Genomic DNA, 27,173 nt, shown 5'->3' on the forward strand with positions numbered 1-27,173 from the left:
AAACATAGAACTACCCCATTTTACAACAGTATTCCCTATGTAAAACAACAAAAGTTCTAAAAACGATTCCACGGGCATCCCACAGTCCTGAGTAAACCGGAATTCATCATTGTTGAGAGTCAGTGCTTCTTTAACACTACACATTAGTTCCGATTGCGGAAGCGAATAAAAAAGGTCTTTAACATCAACACTGATCGCCGAGCATTTACCTGGATTATTTTCTGTTAGGAAGGCCACAATTTCTTCCGAATGTCTTATCAGGAAGGGGTCATTAAGACGAACTGAAGACAAAACATTATGCAAAAAAGTTGAGACTGCGTACTGCCACGTTCCTTTTTCAGAAATAATGGCTCGAAAAGGAACTTCCGGCTTATGTGTCTTAGCACTAAAAAATATTTCGAGGTGCAGACCCTTGGAATGTTTAACTCCTGACGCGAGGCGCTCCAGACCAAATTTCTCAAGCAAATCAATTGCAGTTTTTTTCACTTTCTTTAAATTGGTAATTTTCGGAACAAAATTTTTGTCAATAGCGGTTTTAGCTAAAACCGCTATTGACAAAAATTTTGTCAATTATTTTTGTGTGGCAGAAGGGGCAAGCCAACGGATGTAAACTGTTCTTAGAGTGCAGTGGTGCCTAAATCGACCGCTGGATAGACGTCTTCACATTCTAATAAAATATGCTCCGTCGTTTCCCTAGCTTTACCGCAGCAAGCACATGCTTCTTCTTCCTTCTTATATCTCGCTTTATAGGTGCGTGTTCTAAAGCATCCCGATCTCGCTTCGAAAAGTAATGAGCTTCCCTTTGAGTTATCATAAATGGTTTCTTTCCTAATTTCGTTTTTTCCCCTTAAGTAGTTACTCATGGCAGGTTTCTTTTCCATTGCCGCCACCCATGAGATTAATTCAGCCTCTCTGACTTTCCGCTTGACCTTCTTTGTTGCTGTGTTGCCCACCCCACAGGCCGCATACTTGCTGGTAAGCTTCCTAGTTCTTTTCCTCCACTGTGAATCAATGTTTTGCCTGTACAGATACCTGAACACTCTCCCAGCCCATTTACTTTCCTCCATATTCCTCAGCCGTTCTTCATACTCAATTTTACTGCGAGCTTCCCTCACTTCAAAACTAGTCCAGCCCATATCCCCTTGCACAGCTTCATTTGTAGTCTTCCCGTGAGCGCCCAATGCGAGGCGACCCACTGACCTTTGGTTCCCGTCGAGTCCTGATTGTACCCCTGATTTAAAGCAAACAACCGCATTTCCAAAAGTGAGTCCTGGAACCATTACCCCTTTCCACATACCTCGGAGGACCTCGTACCTATTGTATCCCCATAGCGCTCTGTGCTTCATTATGGCTGCATTTCTCTTCCCCTTGACTGTTATGGTTTTTTCCTGTGTTTCCATATATCCGTTGCCTTCGTTTATCCATATACCAAGATATTTATATTCTGTTACCCGAGGTATTTCTTGGCCCTGTATCTCCACTGTCTGTTCACTGTTTTCATTGAATACAATAACACCTGATTTTCTAACACTATATTTCAAACCTAAATTGTTGGCTTCCTGTCCACAGATATTAGCCAGACGTTGCAAATCACTTTGCTTGTTTGCGAGCAACACAATGTCGTCCGCATAAAATAAACCTGGGAGTTGCTGCTCTATTACTGTACCTGCCTGTTTGTATGATAGATTAAACCCGATATTACTTCCTTCTAGCGCCCTCTCCATCCTCACCATGTACATCATAAACAGCAGCGGGGATAAAGGGCACCCCTGCCTCAGTCCCTTGTTGATATGAACTTTCTCCGCGCGCCTCATCCCTTCCCATTCAATGCAAACAGTATTTTCTAGGTAAATCTCTCTCAAAAGCTGTATACAATCGTTTCCTAAGCCTTCCCCTTCCAGAATATCCCACAAAATGCTGCGGTCTACGTTGTCGTATGCTCCTGTAATGTCCAAAAAGGCCACATACAACGGTCTGCTTTCTGCTTTTGATATTTCAATACACTGAGTAAGAACAAACAAGTTATCATCGAAACGCCTACCTATTCTAAAGCCATTCTGAAGCTCTCCCAAAATGCCATTATTTTCTGCCCATGCTTGAAGCTTTAATTTGATTGCCTGCATTGCTAGCCTGTATATTACCGATGTAATGGTCAACTGTCTATACGAGTGAATTCTGTCTTTCTCCCCCTTACCTTTATAAATTAAATTCATTCTACTTTGTCGCCAACTGTCTGGTATTCGTCTATCTTTTAAAGTTTTTTCAACTGCTTTCACGAGAGCTTCCTCACTTTTTGGTCCCAGTTCATTTATCAGCCTAACGGGAACCTCGTCTAGCCCTGTGGCTGTGCGCTTAGGAATTTTCTCTTCCGCCTTCTTCCAGTTTAAATTTGTAAGCACTAGCTCCTTTCCCCCTTGGGTCTCTTTCATGCTCTTTTTTTTCTTCAAATACAACCTCGTCCTTGCCTTTGAAAATTCGGCTGTTACTTTTTGGATGCAATTTATTGCTGCTTCTTCTTCCAGTCTGTTTTCATCTTCGTCTAGGATATGTTGTTGTATTGCTGTTGACTTCCTGCCTAATAATTTTATGTGATTCCAAAATATTCTAGGTGCGGCCTTCTTTTTCTCACGTATTTCTGACAACCAACTTTCACTTTCACCTTTTAATTTTGCTTGCACCAGTATTTGAACCATAGACTTTTTCTCCCGGTATATTTCCCATTTACTGGTTACTTCATCCTGTGGCAACTGCGCCTTCTTTGCCTGCCTGTGCTCTCGAGATGCCTTCTGTCGTTTGGCGATCGCTTCTCGTATCTCCTTGTTCCACCAGCTTTTCGGTTTCTTTTTTCCTTTCCAATGAACATGTTGTTTCTCTTTCCATATTTCTGTCGTTACTACACTTAGAAGCTCACCATATTCCCACCCCTTACTTGGCAACTTGCCAATTTCTTCCTCCACTCTAGTGACTATATTTGCTATTTGTTCAGCGTTCAAATTTGGACTGGCCATTTTGCTTTCGTTGCTCTCTTTCCCAACTACATATCCCATTTTCAAAATGATGCGTTTATGGTCACTCCCTATGCTGCTAAACCCTTCCTCATCGATGACCATTTCTCTCAACTTATCATGAATTCCTTCTGTCATCAGACAGTAATCAATGGTCGATTGCCGGTTTCCCACTTCCCACGTGATCTGTCCTTCACACTTAGGCCCTGTATTCACGATCACGAAATTATGTTGCTCGCAAAGGTCTAGCATTGACTTCCCGTTATTGTCGGTATAGCCATCTAAATCCTGTATGTGGTCATTCATGTCACCTAATAGAACTATCTCAGCACCATTCCCGAAACCCCTAAGATCAGCGCTTATGCATTCCACTAACTCTTTATTCTTCTCTGTGCAATTTATTCCGGTCCACAAATACGTAACTCCAAGCAAAGTCTCTTTCCCACTCATTGTACCTGATAACCAAAGATGCTCTTGACATTGTGAATTTACTCTTTTCCATTTGGCTCCCTGATGGATGAGCATTCCGACTCCCCCTCCCTTTCTTTCCGACTTAGTTCTGTTGCACCCTTCCCATACATAATTCTCAATAACTGGCGGCTCTTCTGAGTCTCTAAGGTGCGTTTCTGTAACTGCATACACCCCTATTTGTTCTCTATGTAACTGCTCCTCAATCCCGTTTCCGTTTCCTGTTGTACAGCGCCACTTGTGGTCACATACTTTAGTTCACGACGCCACCGCTACGCTTATTTCCGTAGCACTGTGGAAGGTACAGTTTCCCTTCTCTAAGTTTGTATAGGTGTTCTGTGCTATGGCACCCGCGTCGCCTTCGCGATCAGCTCCGGCCACGCTTCACCTCCCGCCGGAGTTGATCGCGGAGGCCACGGCAGCCGTAGCAATGAATAATTGCGCCGCTCGAAGAAGGATGGCGTTGCGGGCGGCTGCGGTGGCGATGACACCAACGCGGAGCACGGAACTGTTGCAATACTTGAAAAATGGCACATTCTACCAAAGAATGACGGTCACCTCGAGGATCCCGGCTGAAAATTAACTTCCAATTAAACAATATTACTGGATGAGGACTTCGAATTATCGAGCGATTTCTTCTTAGGATTACATGCAAAACTGACGGGACCAGCACTTCACTTCTAATTAACCGAAAATTCCAATTAAGCAGCTTCGAATTATCGGGAGTCGACTGTATTGTGCAGTATGTTCCTGGTAGTTCTGAAAAATAAACATGCAAATCTGTCAAGCAAAAAAATTATGCAGGGCGTGCAGAAGCAGAGCTACATTAATTAAAGTGCACCACAGGGTCCAGACAACACTACGGAAGCAGTAAACCATCAAATCAACTCTTCTGTGCCCGCCGTGGTGGCTTTGCGGCTGTGGCATTGCTAGAGGTCGTAGATTTGATCCTGACTGCGGCAGCCGCATTTCGACGGGGCTGAAACAGAAAACACGCATGGACCTAGATTTTGGGACATGTGAAGGAACATTACAGTGTCAAAATCAATTTGGAATGCACCACTATGGCATGCCTCATAATCTGATTGTAGTTTTGGCACATACAGCCCCATAATCTAATTAAAGTTTAACGCTTGTGCCATGATGCGGTGGGCCATGTGAGGCAATGTCAGTGCTCAACCCTATCAGTGGTTATGAAATATGGCACACAACAATGCCTCAAGCAAACACCTCTCCCTGTGTGCTCTGTGTACTACGCAGCAGTGGTGCACGTAAGGTAAGGTTTGACATCAACTTACCACTCTTGTGTTACACTAAACGTTGAAGAAATTAAGCTTTTGCCATCAACACCACTGCTATTTATCATCAGTCAAAGAAACCAGCATAGAAAGTTTCGCTTACATCAATTCCTACAGTGCATGAAATCTGCATAATTTTTAACTTCTTAAATGTTATAATGGGAGTAAAATTGTCAATCAGAAAATTGTAGGCTATCATGAAAAATTCCCGATCCATCTATCTGTTGCTCAATATGTAGCATAAGAAGCCACCAAACAAAGGCACCAAGGACAGCACAGGGGAAATTACTTGTACTTACTAATTGAATTAAAGAAATGATTAATGGAAAATGAAAGTGGATGAAAAAACTTGCTGCAGATGGGGAACGATCCCACGTCTTCACATTACATGTGTGATGCTCTGCCAATTGAGCTACCGCAGCACCATTCTCCCATCCACTTTCTGGGGTATTTATGTTTTAGTACTAGAAGTTACCCTGGAAGTGTTAGAAAATGCTACCACTCACAAACTTTGGCGGTGGATGTGGAACATCCTTTCTGCCGCAGGCGTCACGAGTATGTGATCTTTTTGGGTGAAGGTAACTAGTCAATAAACCCACACGTGCTACCTGAAGACATCAATGCTGCTGAATTTGAGACTCCCGTTATGTAATGAGCGAGAAGAAAGGGCCCGGGTTAACCAAGGGGCCCGATATTTAATAATCATAGCATAAGAGGCCACCAAACGAAGGCACCAAGGACAACACAGGAAATTACTTTTACTTACTAATTAAAGTAAAGAAATGATAAATTAATGGAAAATGAAAGTGGATGAAAAAACAAGTTATATAAACTAAACTGATGGGTAACTTCGATGCCAGGGTAGGCAAGAAGCAGGCTGGAGACAAGTCAGTGGGGGAATATGGCATAGGCTCTAGGAATAGCAGGGGAGAGTTAGTAAAGTTTGTAGGAAAGAATAATATGCGGATAATGAATATCTTCTTCCGCAAGCGGGATTGCCGAAAGTGGACGTGGAGGAGCCCGAAGGGCAAAACTAGAAATGAAATAGACTTTATACTCTGCGCTAATCCTGGCATCATACAAGATGTGGACATGCTTGGCAAGGTGCACTGCCGTGACCATAGGATGGTAAGAATTCGAATGAGCCTAGACTTGAGGGAACGGAATAAACTGGTACATAAGAAGTCGATCAATGAATTAGCGGTAAGAGAGACAATAGAGCAATTCCGGATCAAGCTACAGAACAGGTATTCGGCCTTAACTCAGGAAGAGGACCTTAGTGTTGAAGCAATGAATGACACTCTCATGCGCATCATTAAGGAGTATGCAATAGAAGTCGGTGGTAACTCCTTTAGACAGGATACCAGTAAGCTATCGCAGCACATGAAAGATCTGATCAAGAAACGCCAATGTATGAATGCCTCTAACCCTACAGCTAGAATAGAATTGGAAGAACAAGCGTAAGACAGCTGACATAAGGAAGTATGATATGGGTAGAATTGAACATGCTCTCAGCAGCAGAGGAAGCCTAAAAGCAGTGAAGAAGAAACTAGGAATTGGAAAGAATCGGATGTATGCGTTAAGAGACAAAGCCGGCAATATCATTACTAATATGGATGAGATAGTTCAAGTGGCTGAGGAGTATTATAGAGATTTATACAGTACCAGTGGCACCCACGACGATAATGGAAGAGTGAATATTCTAGAGGAATTAGAAATTCCACAGGTAACGCCGGAAGAAGTAAAGAAAGCCTTGGGAGCTATGCAAAGGGGGAAGGCAGCTGGGGAGGATCAGGTAACATTAGATTTGTTGAAGGATGGTGGGCAGATTGTTCTAGAGAAACTGGCCACCCTGTATACGCAATGCCTCATGACCTCGAGCGTACCGGAATCTTGGAAGAACGCTAACATAATCCTAATCCATAAGGAAAGGGACACAAAGACTTGGGAAATTATAGACCGATCAGCTTACTGTCAATTGCCTATAAACTTATTCACTAAGGTAATCGCAAATAGAATCAGGAACACCTTAGACTTCTGTCAAGCAAAGGACCACGCAGGATTCTGTAAAGGCTACTCAACTATAGACCATATTCACACTATCAATCAGGTGATAGAGAAATGTGCGGAATATAACCAACCATTATATATAGTTTTCATTGATTACGAGGAAGCATTTGATGCTGTCGAAACCTCAGCAGTCATGGAGTCACTGCGGAATCAGGGTGTAGACGAGCCGCATATATATATATACTGAAAGATATCTATAGCAGCTCCACAGCCACCGTAGTCCTCCAGAAAGGAAGCAACAAAATCCCAAAAAAGAAAGGCGTTAGGCAGGAAGATACGATCTCTCCAATGCTGTTCACCGCGTGTTTACAGGAGGTATTCAGAGACCTGCATTGGGAAGAATTGGGGATAAGAGTTAATGGAGAATACCTTAGTAACTTGCAATTCGCTGATGATATTGCCTTGCTTAGTAACTCAGGGGACCAATTGCAATGCATGCTCACTGACCTGGAGAGGCAAAGCAGAAGGGTAGGTCTAAAAATTTATCTGCAGAAAACTAAAGTAATGTTTAACAGTCTCAACAGCAGTTTACGATAGGTAGCAAGGCACTGGAAGTGGTAAGGGAGTGCATCTACAGTAGACTCCCTTTAAGGCAAACTCCAAGGAATCATGAAAAGTGCTCGTCTTATCAGAAGTTCATCCAATCAGGAGTGCTTCTAAAAATGGTGTTTGAGCATGCAGTGTGTGTCCAAATACCTCGTATATGAGAACAAATGAATGAAATGGCCTTTCAGGGAAGAAATAACTGCAATATAAGCATTTATTGCACAGAGCACTGGTAATCCACGCTTCGTCTTTCACGATACCAGCCACGGTATTTTTTCGATTCCGAACGTGCCTGCAATTTCAGTCTTTGAAAGCCGGCCAGTGCGAACTTCGGTCCAAACTTCGAACTTCTCACGAAGTTCAAGCTGCTTTTTTCGTGCTGTTGGCTGACTTGCCATACTATTGGCTGACTTGCCATACTAGCAACATGACAAACGGGGCGCACACTAGAACAAACAATGCACACCATGATTTAACGGCGTACAGACTGGGAGGAGACAGCGGGACACGACGCGCACGCATGCCACGAAGAAGGGATATGCCTACTGCGTAGTTGGCATAGTTGGAGGTCAGCAAATGCGTGGAGGTTGGTAGCACTGGCATGACGGAACTATCACATGATCACCATTGGGAAACAGCATTGGCTGCTTTTTCTTCTCACTTTTTCTCGTTGCCTTTTTTTTTTCGAGTTTCGCTGGCTTTACTGGCCAGGCCGCGCTTGGTCTTTCTCTCTCCCTCCCTCTCTCTCTCTCTGCATCCTGTTTTCTCCCTGCAGTCTGCAAGTTCTGAGAAAGCCAGCACGACGCGAACCTGTTGCGGCGACAAAGAGGATAGATCATTGTGGGAGGTGCTGCGGTGGGGGGAAGGGGAGTAGCAGAGCACTGAAAATGCCTCGTATGAAGGACTCATGGCATCGGCACTGTGCAGGGCAAAGGAGGAGGGTCCGGCGATGGGGAGGCAAAGGAGAGAATGAACTTGAGGGCACAGCTAATTCTTGTAGCCAGGCCGGGAGGGGACAGAGGAGTGAGTGAGAAAGGGTGGGAGAGGAGGAGCGGAGGAGCAGCGGAACCTTTGCAGAAACACGGAGGTGGTTAGATCATCTCGTCTCCCCCCGTTGCACATATGGTCGACAGTGCAGAAAAGCTTTCATTTGTGTATTTTTTTTCTTTCTTTCCCACTAAAGTGCTGCTCGGATGGTCGAGTAAAGCTGCGTGGGTAAGGCACGGCCGGCTGTGAAAGTTCATCTTAACCGATTAGCGCGTGTGCAGTGTTCATATTAAGCAGATTTTTTTTTGCATTGACTCTATGGGAAACTAAACAAACGACTTCCACTGTTCATATTAAGCTAGTTCGTCCTAACGACAGTCTACTGTACTTAGGGCAAGTACTGACTGCAGATGCGGATCATGAGACTGAAATAATCAGAAGAATAAGAATGGGCTGGGGTGCGTTTGGCAGGCATTCTCAGATCATGAACAGCAGGTTGCCATTATCCCTCAAGAGCTGTGTCTTACCAGTACTCGCCTACGGGGCAGAAACCTGGAGGCTTACGAAAAGGGTTCTACTTAAATTGAGGACGACGCAACGAGCTATGGATAGAAGAATGATGGGTGTAAGGTTAAGAGATGAGAAAAGAGCAGATTGGGTGAGGAAACAAACGTGAGTTAATGACATCTTATTTCAAATCAAGAAAAAGAAATGGGCATGGGCTGGTCTTGTAATGAGAAGGGAAGATAACCGATTGCCATTAAGGGTTATGGACTGGATTCCAAGGGAAGGGAAGCATAGCAGGGGCCGGCAGAAAGTTATGTGGGTGGATGAGATTAAGAAGTTTGCAGGGACAACAAGGCCACAATTTGTACACCCTCAAGCAAAAGTATACGGACCACAGGAGCGCTTGCCAAGCTGCATCGATGCGGCGTCTACTGACGCGGTGCCTGCTGTCGAGAGGGCCGCTAGAGCAGCAGTGCCCATGCACGTTGCAACAGCTGCTGCTGCTGCTGCTGGGCAAAATGTAATTAGGCAAAATGCAGAAATATTCCGGCTTTCTCCAAGCGCCGGCAAACAATATTACCTTGGCTCTGTCCATGTTACATGGAACTCGCATATTTTTGAATTTTGGCTCAAGTTGCATGGGGCACCCTGTATATGAAGCCTCGTGAAATATATTTCAGCATCTTTGCTTATCTGCAACATTTTGTGCGAGTGCCAGTTAATATGAGCAAATGTGGATGGTGTTATGTGGTACAGCAAGTCTGGTATAAGCCTTGGAACTTTTGCAGTTGATGAGGGTAGCTATGTATGCTTGTTTGTAGGCCAGCTTCTACTTTGTTATAGAACAGGCAAAACAACACGGCCATAGAAGGTGCACAATATAATGCCCAGTGCTAATTTCTGACAGGTTCATGTCTAGTTTTCACAGCCATATTTGAAACACTCAATATATCATAGTCATATCATAAGAAGCGAACAAACACTGACAACAAGGACAACATAGGGGTGATTACTTGTGCTTAATAAATGAAACAAAGAAACAACAAATTAATGGAAAATAAAGTGGATGAAAAAACAACTTGCCGCAGGTGGGAACTGAACCCACAGCCTTCGCAACTTGCGAAGCACAAGCAAGCACAAATTAAATGTGGGTTTATTGACCAGTTGCCTTCACACCCAAAAAGATGACGTTCTTGTGACGCCTGTGACAAAAAAGTACGTTCCACGTCCGCCGCCAAGGTTTGTGAGTGGTGGCGCTGGCTAACGCTCCCAGGGTTCTACTAGGAGACATAAATACCCAAGAAAGTGGATGGGGAAACAGCGCCGCATTAACAAAATTGGCAGAGCATTGCACGCGAAATGCGAAGGCTGTGGGTTCAGTTTTCACCTGCGGCCAGTTGTTTTTTTCATCCGCTTTAATTTCCATTAATTTGTCATTTCTTTATTTCATTTATTAAGCACAAGTAATTTCCCCTATGTTGTCCTTGGTGTCAGTGTTTGTTGGCCTCTTATGATATGACTAATAAAAAAATCTGGCCCCTCGGTTAACCCCCTTTCTTTTTGTTCAATATATCATAGGACACATGTACTACCACACTCAGTATGAGTTGCTACACGGGCACTCACTCGTCTGTTCTCTCAATAATAAAAATGACAAATGCCATTTTTCTTGTAAAATCAGAATGGTACCAGTAATTGGACAGTTGTTCAGCAATATTTTTGTGTAGGCACTGCCATGCAGGCACTATATGGTGGCAGCGTGGCAGTGCCTGTAAGAAAAAGGAAAACGGCTTTCTCGTGTTGTAGCTCATATCGGGTGCATTGCTAGGTCAGCACAAACAAAACCACAAGCGGTCATATTGGAGGCCATACTGATTGTTAGAATCCTGTACAACAACAAATTGTAAGATATTTGCAGTTGTCTAGCACTTTGTGCCTGATGCTGGATACTTTATATTATATTCCTGTTAGTGGGTCCAGCATGCTCGTGTCTGTTGTTGGGTTTCCATGATAGGATCATCATATACATGTATGCTGCTCTTGTTTTTACTGGTACAGAATTGCCAGAAGATCCGAGCCTTCCTGCATGTGCATTGTTCAGTTGTGCACCAGGCCTCACTAGACGAGGGTCAAATGGCACTGTCATCACATGGTGGAAGTGCTCCTGAGACAAAGATGGAAAGTTGAAACAAAACATGAAATGTTTCCTTGCTCACCAACTCGCCCAGTTTTCTATTTTGATGAAATTGCGCCTCTTGTGGCGCATTGGTTTTCTGGTGCTGCTGGCCATTTGCGGAATTGCCTAGTTCAGACGTAGGCATCAGCGTTATCACAGCACTCCTTGTCTGCACTATTTTCTAGACTTGAGCATGCACAAATTGTCCACTCGTGCATAGTGTAGTATTACTGCACCTGTTTGTGATGCTATTACAAGCATCAAGGCCTTGTCTGCTTGAGCAAAATATTCTCAAAGGGGCAGTGTTTTGTCACATCTTGGGAACATGTCACTTTGATCAGCACAAGGGCATGAAAGGAAGAAAGTGATTTCAAGAGCGGCCAACGCATTCAAATGCTGCCATTAGTCCAAAGTCCCCCACTATGGCGTGCCTCATTATCAGATCGTGGTTCTGGCACAAACACCCCATAATATAATTTAAATTTTTGTTTTCTGCCATGTCATTGCATATGTCGGCACTTTGCCATGCATCTGCTTCTTGTAATTTTCTGTACATGCTTAGCTCATGCACTGTTTCTGTCTTTTCAGCCTGCAGCAGTTGCATGGCTCGTGGCGATCGGAGGGAGCATTATGATGCTGGCATGGCGTGGCCGCACATCATTTTTGCTGCGCTTGTCATCGGTTTCGTGCTGGTGCTTGCGTTCATCAAGCCACCAAAGGAGATTGGTAGGCATTTTTGATACCTCATGACATGGATCACTCGTTAGCCACATTAGCTGAATACTGTCATGTAATGCTAGCATACCTGCCAAGTCTTCCAGATTATCTTGGATGGGTCCAAATCTGGGAGTCTCCTGGATTTCGACCATTTCTTCTGGTTGTACGGTTGACAGGAAAATCTGGAAATTTCAGTTGTGTCTCATTTCTATCCACGTCCACTGCTTTGTCAGGCCACATTATAATAATAATAATTTTATTTCTGCCTCAAAAAATACAGACAGGGGGAGCTGCAGAAAAAGCTGTCATAAACAGCTTGACTCGGCCGCAGCCCCGAAATACAAAGCAGCAGCGATAGGCAATCTCATCGCAGACATGATGGCTTCGTGATAAAAATTAAAATAATAAAGAACATAACAATATAGCAAGAACATAAGAAGACTAAACAAAATCTTATCTGCACTTACATGTGCAGAAACCAAGTTACAAAAAGAATCCAATCTAATCTACTTGGAAGTTCATTGTGCATAGCATTGTTAAGAAAGTAGTAGGAAAACCCTATACATACGCTATTTCATTGACCACAGCACCGCTCCTTATGCTGACGGGGTTGCTGGGTGTGGCCCTAGTCTCGTTAAGCTAGCGAGCAAATGCCACGTTCCACAACGAGCAACACTAGACTTCCCATCGTTCTCCTAGGCGTGAGCTGCTCTGGCGTTGCGTAGGCCTATGGCCAGTCATGGCTTTGAGCAAGGAGCACGAGTGCAAAAAGTATTTTCAAGTATTTTTAATGCAGTGCTCAGCTGAAGTGACGCTGGGTATTTTGTTGATACCACAGAGCAATGCGAAATGCAAGTGGCAATTTAACATAGTGAAAAAGACGAGGATACAGTTCCGCTCATTCATGTGTGATAAGATGCTGGAAAATGTCCTCCTCACAAATATGAAAGAAATGGACTGTTGCAATCAAACATTACCTGAAGAATTTTCGAACACCCACTGTGGTTGCTTAGTGGCTTTGGTACTACTACTAAGCATGAGTTTGCGGGATCAAATGTCGGCCGCGGCAGCCACGTTTCGAAGGGGGTGAAATGCAAAAATGCCCATGTGCCGTCCATTGGGAGCACGTTAAAGAACCCCAGGTGGTCGAAATTAATCTGGAGTTCCCTACTATGGCGTGCCTCATAATCATTTGGTGGTTGTGGAATGTAAAACCCGAGAATTTGATTAAATGTTAAAGAATTTTTAAGGCAAAATCGGCAACAATGAAATGCTTGCAAAAGTGAGACCTTGATGTTCATGTGCTCATTTGTAAATATGTAAATTGTAATGAAATTGTCCTGTTAGTACTTGAAGATATAAATGTCGAGGGGAGGGGGGAGGGTGTGCAAGCAACCTCGGATCTCAGTCAGATCTCACTCAGATCTGCGGATTTAGTTTCTCCGACCTTGGCAGGTATGCCGCAACCAGAACATTATGACAAACAATTCAGCCACACTTGCAGCATTGCCGCCAGCCCACTTTGGCATGTGGTGTGGGTATGCGGTGTGGATCCTGAGCACATGGGCGCAGGATCCCCCCCTCCCCCCCCCCCCCCCCCAATGTGTCACAGCCACAGTATACCTGATGTTATAGTAATCGGAGGTGCAAGGAATATGCAGGCCAAGTGCACTTCAACATGACCTCACATTGTAGTACAGTCAAGCCCACTTATAACTATATTCAAGTGCCACAAAAATGTATTGTTATAGCCGATAATTGTTATGATCGGGCTGCATGAAAAAAAAAATAAAAATAGGGGGATGGCAGAGCTGTTGTGAAAAAATTAGGCTTGTGCAGCTAGTGCATTTTTGGTTCGAAACGAATTGTAATTCTCGAATAATTTCTAACCGAATACTTCGAATAGTAGCAAGTAAAGAAAAAAAGACGGCAGAGGGCTAAGGTCTGGGATTCATTCAAGGAAAGTAAACAACTTGATTATTTACGAAAATCTACAAATTTTTGTGCAGAAACACTAGCTGTTCCACATGCTGGGGTTTGAGGTGCTCCTTTCTGCAGCTTACAATGGCTCCTGCAGTCGAAAAAAGCCATCCACTTTTTGTCTGGGTGGCTGGTATCAAAAGATACCTACAGGCAGCTGCAGCCAGGGTTCGGTAAAGGTGGCTGCCCTTGCTTTTTCACCACACCAAGGGGGTCTTCGGACTGGGAAAGAAGAGGGGCTTTCAAGTACCCAGCAACCTCATCCGAGATTGTACGGCTTGACTGATGATGTGCACGCGAACTGAAGTGTGTAAAAGCACTCCACACAGAGTCTCCTGATGGGTCTGCAGAGCAGGTGCTGTTCTCACTTGTTGCTGTACCATGTTGATCAACAGGCACAGTCTCTTCTGCTGCCGTTGTGAGTAGAGTGAACGCCCATTGCTTTGCGGGTCGTTCAGCATAACAGACATCTTTCTATCTAGGATCGACCAACATTGCCAATGCAGGAAGGCGTGACATCTTGGTATCAGGGAACCTCGTCTTGATGCTACGCAAAAGGCTTGAGGCAAGAAATGCTGCCTCACCACCTTCGGAAACATGTTCATCTAGAACCACCTCAGTATACTGCAACAGGGGAATGACTTGTGACAGCATGGGATATCTGTCCCCAGACAGTTCAGTTGTGGCATGGTCAAGTGGCTTCAAGACTTGCACTGCTGCATTCATAAGCTTCCACTCACTTGCGTTCAAGTTTGGAAGTGCGTCAGATTCTGAAAGCTCTGCAGTGGTGACTGTACGGAGCTTCACGAGCCCGGCCATCATGGCATGCTCACTGTTCCATCGCGTCGGGACATCTTGTATAACGAGGGTTGCAATGTGGGCTTGTTGGTAATGCATCTTGAAGGGGTGTACAGTAGTGCGATTAAAAGACTTGACAAAAGAAGATACAGGGACACAGACAGCGCTATGTGTGTCCCTGTGTGTCTTCTTTTGTCCCGTCTTTTAATCGCGCTACCGTTCCCCCCATCGTGTATAACCTCGAGAGGGTCCAGCTGCACATTTCTCTGAATTTCCTGAAGCCGTCCTCGGGCCTTGGCACTCTGTTTGTATCTAGCCAAATTGCTCTGGCCTTAGCACAGAGCTGCAAAAACCCTGACACTTCTCTTTTGGCATCACTGACACACAACTGAAGGGTGTGTCCGAAACACTGCACACCACTCCAGTACGACCGCGCTACTGCAGAAGTAAAGTTCCTTCCATTATCTGTAACGAAGAAGATTGGCACAGTACAGTGGGCTGGAGGTTCCCACTCCTTGATGACACCTGCGATAAATAGCTCCAGGTTTTCTGCAATGTGAGAGTCTGTCATCTCCATGCAAGCCAATGCATGCACGTGTTGCACGAAGTCACTGTCCATGACGTGACAAGTTACACAAACGTAGCTGTAGTTTACCCACGATGTCCAACCATCAATTGAAATTGAAAGCGATTCCACTTTGCTTGCAAAAATGTCCCCAAGCTTCTTTTTCACTTTCTCTTTGCTTGATGTGTAGAGGCCTGGAATAATGGCTCTCGAGAACGTTGTCCGAGACGGCACGGCATAATCCGGCATAGCGAACTTGATCATGTTGAGAAAACCCGGTTCTTTGACAAGGTTGCAGGTGTGCATACCACGAGCTACGAAGCGAGCTATAATTTTTGTCATCTGTAGGGCTTTTGGGGCCGATGCTTTCATTTTCGGCTTGAAACTGTCGGCTATGGATGGCTGTTGACCACTTGCCTTGCTTGCCCCCTTGAGCTTGGATGGCCTTTCGTGTGCATCCCGCTTCTGTTGGTAGTCCTTGTGCAAGTCCAGGTGTCTCCTTAAATGTGTTGCAAGGGTTGTTGTCGTACTTGTCGGGGTCTTCAGGACTGCCTTGCGTTTAGGACATCGAGCTTCGGTTCCCGGTGGAATCTTTACAAAAAAGTTCCAAATTGGATTGCTGGCCGCATGCAAGTCCCCCATGGTGCTCTCCAGAGTGGTCCAAGGCGGCTGGCGTTGATCAAATGCTGCCGTGGCAGAGACAGAGTCGCCCACTAAACGCAATCGACCACACCACCACGCCGACGAGATGCGTTTTTGTATGCTTTTGTTCCGAGTATAGTTCTGTTTTCCTGGCTTGGTTTGGATTGGATTGAGTAAAGTATTACTGAATCCGAAACCGAAACTTCCGAAAACGCCTTCTCCCTGCCGCGTGTGGCTATTCGTTCGAGCCAAATACTTCGAAATTTCCGAATAACAGAATTCGAATTGAAGCGAATATCGAATAGCGCATTATTCGTTCAACTATTCGAAAATATCGAATATTTGCACAAGCCTAGAAAAAGATATAGTGGTGGGGTGGCTAGTGCACCTCCCCACCACATTCCTCTATGCAGCTGCTGATTGTGTTGGTTCATTTAACTGTTTAACTCTGCTTCCTGTGTGCTCCAATTGTGCCTAACAAGCCGCAGCTGTTGGCGTTCAAGAATGGCACTGCTATAACAACTGCAAATAGGGGTCATGGGTGGCAAGTCATATGGAAGCTCTGTCGTGGCATTGCATTGATGGCCCCAAACGGGGCGTTTTAAAAAATGCGAGAAGGTTGTCGCAACAGCCTCTCAGCTTGGGAAATCCAGAAGAAATGCTGGGGCAAGATTGCCACAAACATCTCGCTGCACACCTCTCACTGCCTTGCACTAGAAAACTCTGTGTATGTCAGCTTTGCTTGCTTTGCTTGAAGCTAGTCGAAATCCTCCTACAAGGCATCCAGGTGCTCCACGTAATGCAGCGATATGTCCCTCATGAGAACGAAGCCCCAGAGGGACTGAATCATCCGCAGGGCCTCCCGCGAGGACAACGTTGAGGCAGCCTGCCCTACTGCATCATTGCTGCTGTCGTCATCGTCACTGTCACCGTCGCTATCCATTATCGTCATCATTGTTTATTGGATCCTTAGAGGCCCCTGTGGGGCATTACATAAGGGGGGGGGGGATGCTGTACACAAGATATAACAAGTATAAGTAGGTCATCAAAATAAACAACAGCACACAGGCAACTATAATACAAGTAAAAAGGAAGCGTACATAATAATGCAGCAATTTATACATAGAACGAAACAAATAATAAAAACACGCAGGCAACTCTAGTGAAAGTAAGAAGGAAACAAACATGAAAATGTTGCAATTTATACATCAAGATAAAGCATCAGGTTTTCTTTAAATTTTACAGGATCACGCTCAGTAACAATAGAATTGGGAAGCCGATTCCAATCCTTAATCGCGGCAGGCAAGAAAGATTGGTTAAGTGCTCTTGGATTGTAGCGCGAAGTGAACATGGACACAGAAAGGAGCAGCGCGAGAGCGTGTTTACTTCGCACTACAATCCAAGATCATGTTACCGTACCGACTCGCCCAACTTTCTATCCTTTCGGTTAAATGCGTTAGTTGAGCCATGTAAATGTTGCATGCTCGTGGAGTTGAATAGACGGGAGGAAGTGTGGACAGGTGGAACTAGAAGCGAATTACGCACATTTTAAAATATGTAGCACTGTGCTTTCTTTTCGCTGGCAGTGTTGTGCATTGTCGATCATCAGTTGGCGAATTGGTCATCTTCCATTTCGGTGGTGAGTAAAACAAGGCTGAGAAGCCACGTGGCCAGGAATGACTTTGACACAAACAACAAGGACGAGCATGAGCGACTTAATCTGTTGGTAGAACTGCGCAGAATGAGGGAGGGGGCAGCAAGCAATCTGGGAGCCGCATAGTTGGTGCAGTCCATTCGTGTTTTGGAGGGTGGCATGGCATAGAGCTATGGGCACAGCCCATTCGTGTTCAGAGGGGTGCAAGGGTGCCGGGAGGCTGGCGATGCGGAGAAGGCTGGAAAACAGGTTATATAGACTAGAATTCGGACCTGTTCTTCGGAACCACCATTTTCTCGTGACGGTGGCACCGTGGTGCGAGCATTGGCTATGGACTGTGGACACCGTAAATCACTACACTCACGGAAGCAGGAGCGGTGGCAATGAATTGTTCTTCAAGCGGACCATTGACGCTTAAAATGGGTAAGTGCATGCTCATTTCACTTCTGCATTATACACATGATGAATGCAGTAGAACACGCGTCGGATTGAGGGCACGCTTCACTTTTGTAAAGTTTCGCGGTATGATATTCATAATGAGGGCGACATGTTTTTGTTTGCGGAAGACGTATGCATTGGTTTCCGCGCATCGTGAAGCAAGATATTTTGTTAGATTAAGTGTTCTGGCAAGTGCCAGCCATGGTGCAAGATAATTAGTGCCAATAAGCATACTACAGCTGCATGTAATGTCGCTGTGCGCTGTCACAGAGCCTTTGCAGTGACATGACACTGTGTTGTGGGGAAGCTTTAGCTGTTGACAAAAGTAAAACTCACAAGGTGTAAAACTAGATTTCAATCGTACCTTGACAAGCATATCCAAACAGGGTAGCAGTTTTCGAAAAGCATTTCACACCTCCTATAATGTTACTAAGTGAAGGATGCGATGAAATTAACAGTATTGCCATGAAGCACTGTTTGTTTTCTTTTGAAGCTTCTCTAATAGCCTCGTTGGCTACGCGATACGTGACGAAAGTGCGCTTGCTTTAATACTCTAAGAAAAAAAGAAAAAGCGGAATACTTGGGGAGACCTGCCACTCAACAATAATCATGGTCTGGTTTCCTAGCATTTCATTTCTTGAAAACTCATTGCTCGGCGCCACTGTGTTGGTGCAGTGGTTACAGTCGGCTGCTGACATGAAAGACATGGATTTGATCCCAGTTGCGGCAGTCGGATTTCAATGGAGGTGAAATGTTAGAAGCCCGTGTACTGTGCGATGTCAGTGCATGTTAAGTAACCACAGGTGGTAGAAATTTCCGGGACTGTCCACTACGGCGTGCATCATAATGACATTATGGTTTTGTCACGTAAAACCCCAGCAGTTATTAAGACTAAACTTTGATATGTCTCATGCAGAGGTGTCCTTTAAAGAGTTGGCAATGGCCATGTCAAAAACCCGGCGTCGCCATGAATGGCAAAAAAATGTCATGTGGCCCTATGCAAATGCATATACCCGATCACGTGTGGCGCATGTCTGGGACATGAGGGTATGTGCCACACGGGATTTTACATGTAGCGAAAGCCTTTCATTAGGTAATGTATAACCTAGTGTGTAACTTAATATATAACTCAATGCATGACTAAATTTGCGCAAGGCTTTCGCCTTGAAGTGTTAAAAAGAGTTTAACGCCAAGCAGAATTTTTAAAACTTGGTGCTTGCCACATTCTTATCAAGAATGCTAAACGTGCTGATAGAGCCCATGCTGCTTGTGGTGTGAAAGTACAGGGCACGAGGCGATGACACAGGGAAAGTATGTGAGATAAATTATGACTTTTTTTGTGTGCCATAATAACTCTTCAAATGCTAGATATTTATTTAGGGTGTAGGGTGTTGGAGATGCGTTTTGGTATTTTAAGGGCCTTATCACAAAAGTTCGCTGCTAAGATGAGTGCGGCTGATAGCAAAGCCATTCTTCACCTGATGAACCATGCATTGCTCTTGCTGCTATTGTTGTCATCCAGTTAATTTATTTAGAGGCACAAGCTCACCCAGTGAACAGCTGCCAGAGCTTTGTTCTGTGTGTTGTCATGTATGACGATGTTGCAATTTGCGCTTTTTCTTTTTGCTTCCTCACCATAGGCGACCGTATTCTGCCACGTCCTCCTTCTGTCACGGCCAATGAATGGAAAAACGACATGAAACACTGGCCATCCCTGCAGAAAAACCACATTGTGTATTACCTGCTGAAAACAAAAGCCTGTGGCCTGGACGATGTCGAAGCCATCGAGAGCTTTGACTCCTATAATCTACGTAATAAGTGGGAAAGTGGGTCAGCTCCTCGTTTGCCAGGCTGACAAAGAGACCTGTTTCATAAAAGGGAAAGTCTCTCCTTTGCAAGCTGACTCTGGCCGGCTATACAAAACATGGGTTTGCATAGGAAATTATTGCCGTATCTTGACCAGGTCATGCTCCTGCAAGGTTGGATTGACGACCGTGGGCAGCCATGTAGGTAAGTGCAGTCATTGTAAGAGCAGTCATTGGTTTTACTTGCACTAACCTCTGTTCCTAAGATCACTTAAACTGCTTGCCACACAGCTGCAGCTTATTGTTAACAATTAGTTTTTCTGGCATCAGAGCCACCATTGAGAGATTAATATGACCTGCTAGCTGTATATATATTTTATTTTTATTATTCTATTGTATTTTATTTATTTAATTTATTTATTTATATCGTTTATAATCAGCATATCTGCGTGTAACATCGCTGCAAAACCTGATATGGTAAGCTGGATATGATATATCCAGAATAAGTTATGCTGAATATATCATGTCATTGTCTAATACATTGAAAAACGAAGATTGTGCAGAAATGAGTGAGATAGCATCGTAGGTCTTGAGTTTTGTTTCATGGATCGTCTTGTCTTCTCATGTATCTGGACGTCATAATTGTTTGTTGAGTATCACATGATTTAAATTTATGAGTAGCAACGTTGACATTCAGTAATTGGTTCTATACTACGACTCTACCAGTGGGCATAGTGTTAGTTCTCTGTGCCGAGCCCCACCACTACAGAATCATTTTCACATGGAGTAGCGCATTCATCGCCACCACAGGTTGCTTTTAATTGACAACTTGATTTTTTTAATCTTTTCTGATACAACAAAGAGCAGTCCTGTGGAAGATGGAATTCGCCAGCTGAGAAGGTCTGATCGAGTGAGAGCTGCACTGACAGGAGTGCCGAGTGGAACCAGGCCACGAGGAGAAATGTTGCGCCAGCACAGATAGATGCCTGGGATTTTAGGCTAGGAAAGGAATTCAAAGCATGAAGGGAAGAAGGTTACTTCAAAGCGGTGTGTGAGAGAGACGCAGCAGTCCACAATAGCACTCCTTCTTGACATTAAAGGGAGTCCCACCACGTGGCCGTTACTGCAAAAATGTCACCTAGTGTGCATAATAAAAATAAGCTTAAGGAAACCGTGCCCGAACTCGCTCATGGTTTACATGACGACGAAGATGACCTGTTGGCTTGCGAAACATGCTGAGACTTCTACAGCAAATGGCTAAACATTAAAGAGCCCATTAGGTTAAGCCTCATGGAGCTCACACGCCAGCAGACTGGAAAGCTTTGGAAAGCTACTTGTAAGTTGCATCTCACCGCTTCCAGTGTGTCGAAAGTTCAACGGAAAAAAGACAGTTAACCAGGTAATTTTGCCAAGCCATGCCTTTAAGTCAGTTTAGGGGCAACAAGACAACAAGTCATGGGCAAAGGTTTGAGCCTGTTGCCAGGCGGATGTTTGAAAATCATAATGGTGTCCATGTTGAACGTTGTGGCACAGTTGTTAGTGCCACACACCCATTTCTTTCGGCAAGCCCAGGTGGCTTAGTTGGGACACACAGCATATTAGAAATTAAGTGCCTGAATGTAGATGACTACCTGCAGCTTGTAGACTCCCACAGATATGATCTGAAGGAAGACTCGAATGGAGCTTACTACCTGGATAAAAAGGGAAAACATGGCTACTACTACCTGGTGCAGTTTATTATGTTTCGCACAGAGCATACACACTGCCATTTTTATGTCTGGTCAGCTGTGAATTCTGTCTTAGTTGAAGTGCCCTTTGATGCAGATTTTGTTTGCCTTCACAGTTCAAGGCTGTCAGAATTCCACTACAGGCAAGGCTTGTTAATGATGTTTGCAGCAGCAGCTTAGACATTCTGAATACAAGGATGCTGTACTCTCAAAGCAAACTGAAAATGTGCACTGTGAAAAATTTAAATAATTTTATTTTGGCGATGGTTTTTCAATAAAGCATGCAGTGTAATCAAATTCTGGTTGAGACAGATTTGTTGATGTAAGCAAATATTACTGCACCAAGCAATGCATAACTACTATATCTGAAAGCATGCAAATGTTACCTCTAGCATTCATAGGAGTACACTTGAGGTTGCAGAAAGAAAGTTCCAGAGTATTTGTTATGAATCTCACTCACCAAATGTGTGCAACACTTAACATAATGACATACTGCAATGCAACAAAATGGGTAGAATATTGGACCAGTCCATCCAGCCTCGTTTCACAGCACCGGAAATGTCTACATGCTTGTCCTTTTGCATGTCGCACTGTAATGGTGATCTAGATGTGGTTTGATTCATTCTTGCTTTCCACTTCCTCATCGCTTTCAACTTTTGGGTCTGCTATAAATGGTCCTTTCAGGTTGCACAAGCCCGCGCACACAGAAATAATGCTGTTCATCAACTTCTTGTGATGTGCATATAGGCAGTGAATGCTTGAGAAATCTGTACACTTTAACTCGATTGATTGCACATTCAGTCTGAATTCTCAGGTGCGAGATCCTTCTTGATGCAGTTGCTTCTCGCTCGGTAAACTGAAGCCTATCTCTTGAGAAGGCTGGCATGTTGAGCTTCACCCCCTTTCCCGTCATAGAATTGCTCAGACTAAAGCCCCTGTCAGCCATAATTACATGGCGTTCAGACAAGTCTACGAATCCAGACTCTTCAACAATGAACTTATCTGAAGCCCGTCCACCATATGGATTTGATACAAACATTATGAAGCCACTTGGCGTAACCGTGACGAGGAACTTCGCAGTGTTGCAGCCCTTAATTGTAGGGGCTGTATGTCAGCCCTCTGGGATAAAGTTTCCTCAGCCACAGCATGTGCCATTCAGTGCAGTCTATTATACAGGTAGTATCGGCATACTGACTTTCTGCAAGTTGGCTTGGCATTGTTGCCAAAATTGTTTAAATTGGCAGCCATGCGACAACATTTCTCATAGTGTCATCCAAAATGCCTATCATTTTGCGAAATATTTGCCTTGCTCGTGCTACATATGTGCTAAATCTCGGGGTCAAGTCAAAATACAAAAGCCCCATGCGAAGTCGCATGAGTGTTAACAGGAGTTGGTCACCAATGGTCATGTTTCCACAAACGTGACCACACTGAGCCACTGTTGGCACGAATTTCCAAAAGCCATCTAGTCAAAGCCCTGTGTAAAAGTTACAAGTTGCCTTATAAAGGCCTTCAAAAACAGGTCTTGGCATGGTTTGCGTTCCTGAGCATTAAAATTTAGTTTCTGTAGCTTAATATGAATGATCAACCTCTGTGATGGAATATGAATCTTGCCACTGAACTCCCACACTGCAAACCTGTGTTCCTGCTTGGCAACTCTTGCGACACTTTTCATTAGCTTGTTCCTGAATCAAAGCATTGCCATGGCAGCTGATGTCAAGGACACTGTTCTCGCATTTGTCTGGGTATGCTGAACTTTGCTGCATCTGTTCTCCTGTGTCCCCCGTTCAACTCAGTGGAGATGGAGCTTGTGCAACTATCACTACTGGGACAGCACATTGTGTGGCCTGCGCATAACAAAGACAAAATACAAAATGCAATGTCAGAAGCGGTATATGTGTTCATGCTCTCAAGCCTTAGCTAAGCAAAACATTTTCTTTTATGCCATGAAAATTGCTATTTACGCCACATTTAGGGTAGTTGAATGATATTTCACAGCTTGACTATTTGGAGGAAGACAAACTGGGAACATATTACCTGGCCGTCTATAAGCTCTCTGACGCAGCCTTTGAAGTTGGCTGGAGAGTTCTGAGGATTGGCCTCCTTCCATATGTCACCTGCGTACACTCACATGGACAGTTCACGTGAGCTGCGAAGATCGAAAACATAGTAACGACCCCACACCTTTGATATTTCCCGAGTATCCCATCTTCGCATTATTTCGTCAAGGAAGTTGTGGCGTGTTAACTTTAACCACACATATTGAACAACAGCACGTATGTAACTATTTTAGAAATATACCGCACTAGAACAATCTGCAAAGTGTGTATGCACACATGTGCTGTAGCGCAAGCGATGTCACACTCACATAAACTTGCCTTGGGCAAAGTGATATGCACGGGGCTAGAATACGTAAATATGAATGCTTGCCGTGCCCATATCTCGCTGACCACCAATGTTAACAGGGAGTTCACAGTGTACCCAATATTCGTGGTTGACGCCGTTTACCGACGCATTCTGTCTCCCTGACGATCATACATGTAATGGCACACCAATGGGCATGGCAAAACGGCAAGACAGCTTTGTGCCAACGGTTAACAATCCCTCGCTCTGTGTGGCTACATCTTCCAGCACTTGGTATGGCACGTTTATTATGCATACCAATAACATTCACGGGTAAGCGCGAGGCAAGTCAGGTATCTCGCGCAAGTGCACTTCGGACATTTTACGATTCCAAAACCACCACTTCAACTACAAGAATGCAAGTTTGCAAGATGCGCTCGCCTTTCTTGCGTGTCCACCTCTTTTGCGTGTCCAGCTTTGTGTCCATAGCCACTAGTAGGACAACACTTACATGTGCAAGCTTGCTTGACTTGAAGTTCTTGTGGTTGAGGGCAATTTTCCATTCCTGACACTTTTCAGCTGCAGCCGGAAATCTGTGCGATGAGTACACACCGCACTCACACGTACCTCGGTTGCATTGATGATCAGTGCAGATTTCATCCATCAGAAGCTTGTGCTTCAGTTGATTGTTCGTGCAGCCGATGACGGCAAAATGCCACCCTGACGAGTAGCTTTTGTCCATTGTTGCTACTCACTCAAACCGCGAGTAGCAACGACACAAACAAGAGCCACACTATGGTGGCTAGCCACCATAGCCACGCTTAAATAAACACATGCTACTCTGCCGATTCCCGCAGTCCACGCCGAGAGGTGTCGCCTAGTGTTGGGAGTATAGGAGCGTGCCCGCAACCTGCGTGCGAGGGTAAAATAATCAGGTCTATTGCATGTGCATGCAGCCGCTGTTGGGGCAGCAGGCGATTGTGGGGCAGCACAAATTTCTTTTTTTCTTTTCAAGGACTTCGCATTCCATTACCTTTTGGCATGGGCACTTAGCAGCCGGAATTCATCGTTATAACCAATAATGCGGCATGGGGGCATTGTAGTTTGCAGGTTATCTTTACCATTAAAAAACATATACAAAAGTTGACGGTGCAGCAGCTTCTCATTGTCACAACCAATATATTGTTAAAACCGGTATTGTTATAATTTGGTTTGACTGTACACATCATGAACCGGTAGAGCTAATAAGGGTCTGAGCAGATCTACCAGGAAGCCATTGTCATATGTAAGAGACATGCGGCTCGAAATGATGACGACGAAGCGTTCTAAATGGCACGAGCGCCTGAGGAGAAAGTTCCAGAGGCACGAGGTACATGACCCGAGCTGTGATCAGGAGAAAAGCAGCGCTGAGCTGGCATTGTCTCTGGCTCTGGCTGAAGAAGGTTGCCTCTCCAGCACTGCACCAGCGACGGACGCAGCGGGTGTTTGGTTCCAGAGGCCGTGAAGCTGGAATTCCGAGGCGTGGCCATCGACCTCGATGATGTTTGAGTGAGGCTCCGTGTACTTGCTTCAGCCTCCCACGGTTGTTCTGGGCTTTCCAGCAGCCATCGCCCTTCCAAGGCTGACCAGCAACACCATGTAAGACAGTCTCTGGGGCTCCTCATCATGACTTGAGTAAGGCACTGGACGGAAGCGGCTGTTGAACTCGTTGCTAGGCCTAATCAGCTAGGTCTCACTGCCACGTCATTGAAGACGACTGGGACAGAAGCATTGGAGGCAGGTGGAGTATCCAGCTGATGCTCGGGCGACAACATCTACAGGATTGTCGGGAGTACTGACCATGGAAATGATACAACCAAGTCCGGACTTTGAGACAACGCAAGCTGCTGACAGAAAGTAACAACATTCTTTTGTGTAACAACGCAGCCATAGAGGCAAAGGTAGGTCAGACTGCTGTGACAAGAGAGGACTAGAATTAATGTGGTCAGCGAGAATGCTACAGCTAATTGTTAACTTTCTTTGGGATTTTTTTAGAATATCTTGTAGGGATTTTATATGTGTGTATTTTTATTGAGTGTCGTTAGTATTCGTTTTTTTTAATTAATAAACCATGTCTGCGATGTTGCTTGGCATCCCTCATTTCCATCCCCGGAATGCATGCCCCCAAGATCGGGGACAGCCATCGCTTGGCAATTACTGTATTTGCTCAATTCTAAGGCACCCTTGATTGTAACACGCACCCGATTTCCATAACCTAAAAAAAAAAAAGTGCTTTACAGTAATGCACACTTCACTCTTTCATACAGAAATGTAACTTTCTCTCATTTGAAAAAACACATTTACTCCCTACACACTAAAGTTGCAATAAATAAAAATGTAGCAGTTTCGCCTGAAAGGTAAAGCGTTGGTTGCGATAGCAAATTAGTAGACAGCTATACGAAGTAAGGATAGTAGCGTCAGCTGTATAAACTTGTAAATATTCGCCTACTAACTAAATAAACAAGCATGGTGTCACGCATGCATAATCAAACATGAACACATCTCACTCAATGACTGTGGAAGCTCTCTATCAAAACGCTGGAGTGAGGAAATGCGGTAGCAGGAGAGAGTGAATTAACCTTCGTGCTGCCTCTCGCTTCAACATGAACTAAGCGACGAGAACACAGCGCAGTGCGCCTACACGTGTAGTCATTGTCCCCGTAGCAGATCGGTTTCAAGATGGTGGCTGCCGTATGCAGCAGCCAACGAAGTAGAACACCTCTCCTTATGTTTGCGCTAGTCTTGCACCCAAGTTTTGGAAACTCTGAGCGCCCATGAAGCTCTAGTGATGCGGCCTGATTTCTGTTCATCTTCGCACACGTGATCACTTTCCTTTTAATTGCGGCATCATGATGAACTCAGCCTGTCTTCACAGTCATCAATTCTATGCTGATAGAGCAAATGCAGAAAATGGGAAGACTGGGTAGACTAACCTTATCACACGTAATACCGCACATGAAGGAGCCTACGGCAGCAAGGCTTCAAGCATGTACATTGTGGCCATTTTGAAATCCCGATTGCGATGTAATGCAGATTTAGGGTCGTACTCGATTCTAATGCGCACATAATTTTTGGACCTGCTTTATCGGAAAAAAGTGCATGCTGGATTCAACTAAATATGGTATTCTTTCATGGTTTCTGCTCAATTTTTTACCTACTTGGTTATTGCTAACTCTTCTCTTCATTACATGCTCCTGTCATGCGGGTGCTCCAATTTACAGTGGACTCGTGATAATTCAAACTGATAATTCAAACTTTTAAATATTTCAAACAAATCTCAAATTTTTGGTTGGCCTGCTATGTTTTCAATGTATTTTAAGCCTCTTAACTCAAACTGCTCCATTGCGTTAATTTGGTTAATTCATACTTTTTGCTTGTCCATGCCGGAAAATATCTGCTGCCTTTGTA

General features: G+C 44.5%; 1 protein-coding gene, 1 long non-coding RNA gene and 1 other non-coding gene across 5 annotated transcripts in view; 2 read left to right on the plus strand and 1 right to left on the minus strand.

Moving 5' to 3' along the window:
- Sting (transmembrane protein sting) overlaps positions 1-27,173 on the plus strand; it is a 399,550-nt gene that overhangs the window by 57,122 nt on the left and 315,255 nt on the right. For all 3 annotated transcript variants that reach the window (XM_075694787.1, XM_075694789.1, XM_075694790.1), the window contains exon 2: positions 11,646-11,783. In XM_075694787.1, the coding sequence (XP_075550902.1) occupies positions 11,660-11,783 (124 nt within the window). In that variant the 5' untranslated portion in view covers positions 11,646-11,659. The remainder of the gene's footprint in view (positions 1-11,645; positions 11,784-27,173) is intronic.
- TRNAT-UGU (transfer RNA threonine (anticodon UGU)) lies at positions 5,122-5,193 on the minus strand. The gene has a single exon. It is a non-coding gene; the product is annotated as a tRNA-Thr (tRNA).
- On the plus strand, positions 11,814-25,866 carry LOC142584644 (uncharacterized). Its single transcript, XR_012828855.1, has 3 exons — positions 11,814-17,836; positions 19,492-19,861; positions 20,519-25,866. It is a non-coding gene; the product is annotated as an uncharacterized LOC142584644 (long non-coding RNA).

The sequence above is a fragment of the Dermacentor variabilis genome, chromosome 6 (assembly GCF_050947875.1).
Source record: "Dermacentor variabilis isolate Ectoservices chromosome 6, ASM5094787v1, whole genome shotgun sequence".
NCBI classification, from domain to species: Eukaryota; Metazoa; Arthropoda; class Arachnida; order Ixodida; family Ixodidae; genus Dermacentor; species Dermacentor variabilis.